We start from the raw sequence: 2,540 nt of genomic DNA, 5'->3' as shown, positions 1-2,540 counted from the left end.
TTTGAGGGCTCTTGACTGAACTCAGTCACTTGGTTTCAAGTTGATGGCCTGTCTCAGACCAGGCTCTCCTCTGCTCTGTGTGGACAATGAGATGGGAGAGCCCTTGGGCCACCCAGGGGACCGATGACTTCAGTGCTCTGGTTGCACATGAACAGAGCTTTGTTTCACTGCTTCAGACCCTCCCTCTCCTCTTCTCCCCTGGCATTTTAAATAATCCTATTTTCACAGTCATCTGCTCTGCTCTTCTCCATGTTGAAAAGCAAATCAAAAAACCTGAAAAGGAGAACACCAGTCTTTATTGCATATATTTTTTCTCATACATCTTTTCTTAGCTGTGTATTTTGGTTTCAAAACAGAGTAACTTAATTACTTAATTAATCAGGGATTTGAGACTTGAAAAGTGAGTTTCATCTACTCCCCTGCAGGCACCCAGGAGAATTTGTTTTCTCGAGGCTCCCTCTGTAGCCAGTGGAGACAAGAGAACATTTGGAGGCTGGGTACTACCAACTGGCACACAAAACAAAAGTTACAAATCTCTTCCTGGCACTTTTCCCTTGCTCTGCACAGGTTCATTTTGGTGCAGACAGGTGACAGCTCAGATTGTGACACTCTGTGTGGATCCATAATAAATTCCAGTCCTCATTTAGAGTACTAAAAATCCAAGTTCTACTTGGTCCCTATTCTGCCCTCCCCATTCCTTTCCTGAAGAGACAGAGAGGAAAAAGCTGTGGAAGAAAGCAGAGGGTTGCAAAAGAGATACTTGGGATTGCTTCTTTTGGAAGCAACAGTTCCTCAGGGACTCCTGGTCCAAAGGCAAGTACTGAAAAGCAGAAACAAGGAAGTTCAATGCACAGATTTGGTGTAATTTCAGCGTTTAGTGTTTGTGCTGTAGATGAGAGGTGTTTGGCGCATGGGTGTGACAGATGTTTGCAGTAGGTCTGAGTGAGCTGGGAATTTCCCAGGAATGGGGGGAAATAGCCAATAGCTCCTTAGAATCCTCTGTTCTGGTGAAAGAATTCTTTGGGAGTGTTTGGAAAAGGTAGAAAGAACACAATAAAATCTCTGAGGTCTCTACCTGAAATGGGAAAGAGAACAATCAGGGTGTGAGAATTGTTTGAAGCACAATCTCTGTGCTCTATAGCAAGAGTGCAGGAAAAGAAAGCAGCAGAGAAGGAAGGATAGAAATGTTTGTCCAGACTGTGAAATGATCCCGCTTGGTTTTGCCATGTTCCTGTCTCAGCAGGATGAGCTGGAATTCAGCATGGGACCAGAAAATGAAACAGCAGTTACTGAGTTCATCCTAGAGGGTTTCCCAGAGCTTGATCCGAGACTGCAGCTATTTTTCTCTCGGGTCCTTCTGCTCATGTACCTGACAACAGTGATGGGGAATGCAACCATCATTTTCCTCGTGTGTGTGGATCACCAGCTGCAAAGCCCCATGTACTTTTTCATCAGCAACCTGGCCTTCCTGGAGATCTGCTTTCCATCCTCCACAAACATCAAATTGTTTGTCATGCTGAGCTCTGGTCAGAACACTCTCTCACGAAGCAGCTGCTTTGCCCAAAACTATTTCTATTTTGCCCTGGGCTGCACAGAGTTCATCCTGCTCGTTGTCATGTCCTTTGACCGCTATGTTGCCATCTGCCAACCTTTGCTCCATGCTGCCATCATGAAGCCTCAGCTCTGTGTCCACCTGATTGTTGCTGCTTGGGTCCTCGGCTTTGCCCTGCTGAGCTACCAGCTGTTCTTCCTCTCGGAGCTGTCTTTCTGTGGCTCCAAGATCCCCCATTTCCTTTGTGACAACTCCCCCTTGTTCAGACTGTCCTGCTCTGACACCAGCCTGCTTTGGAAAATAGACTCTGTCTTCTTACCGTGTGTCGTGCTGGGTTCCTTATGTTTGACTCTGGCATTTTACACCTGCATCCTTTTCTGTGTTCTGCATCTTCCAGCAGCCTCTGGGAGGAAGAAAGCTTTGACTGCGTGTTCTTCCCATCTCATCACCTTGTCCATTGCCTATGGGAGCTGCATTGCTCTCTACATGTGTCCTGCAGAAGATGTTTCCTTGAGGACCAACAGAATTGTAGCTCTGCTCAACACAGTCCTGTACCCATTCTTAAATCCATTCATCTACAGCCTTCGGAACAAATCTGTGATCCTGGCCCTGAACAAATCCATTGCCAGGGCAAGAACAAAGCTTTTTCCCTAACCATGGTGCATTTCTGGAAAGCCATCCCAAGAATCTGATGTCATCTGTTGCACACTACCAGTGCCTGTGAGTGCAGCCTCCAAACACGGCTGCCTCAGGAGACTGATGCTCCTGCCGGCTTGTGTCAGGTTAAGAGATAAGAGACTCATCTGCACACCCAGACAGGGCACCAACAATGGCAGGAGGAGAAACTCAGTTCATTCTCTGCCCTGGCTACTCCCAGGCCCATCACTGGAGAGCCCCCAGCTCATTAAGAGCCCATCTCCAAAACAGAGAAGAGCTCAGCGGAACAGTGGCAAGTGGCAATCCAAATTACAGCTCCTGAGCAATGGAC

General features: G+C 47.2%; 1 protein-coding gene across 1 annotated transcript; it reads left to right on the top strand.

Moving 5' to 3' along the window:
• The first annotated feature begins 1,221 nt into the window (after positions 1 to 1,221).
• LOC128820901 (olfactory receptor 6M1-like) lies at positions 1,222 to 2,206 on the top strand. The gene has a single exon (XM_054001742.1). It carries the CDS (start codon positions 1,226 to 1,228, stop codon positions 2,204 to 2,206), a length of 981 nt encoding a protein of 326 aa, XP_053857717.1. The 5' UTR covers positions 1,222 to 1,225.
• The last annotated feature ends 334 nt before the right edge of the window (positions 2,207 to 2,540 follow it).

The sequence above is a fragment of the Vidua macroura genome, chromosome 32, assembly GCF_024509145.1.
Source record: "Vidua macroura isolate BioBank_ID:100142 chromosome 32, ASM2450914v1, whole genome shotgun sequence".
In the NCBI taxonomy this organism is placed as follows: domain Eukaryota; kingdom Metazoa; phylum Chordata; class Aves; order Passeriformes; family Viduidae; genus Vidua; species Vidua macroura.
This window is presented reverse-complemented; position numbering and strand designations above follow the sequence as displayed.

What these genes read in the sequence shown, in the direction of transcription:
- LOC128820901 (XM_054001742.1), top strand. Translation starts at nt 1,226, where the DNA reads ATGTTCCTGTCTCAGCAGGATGAGCTGGAATTCAGCATGGGACCAGAA.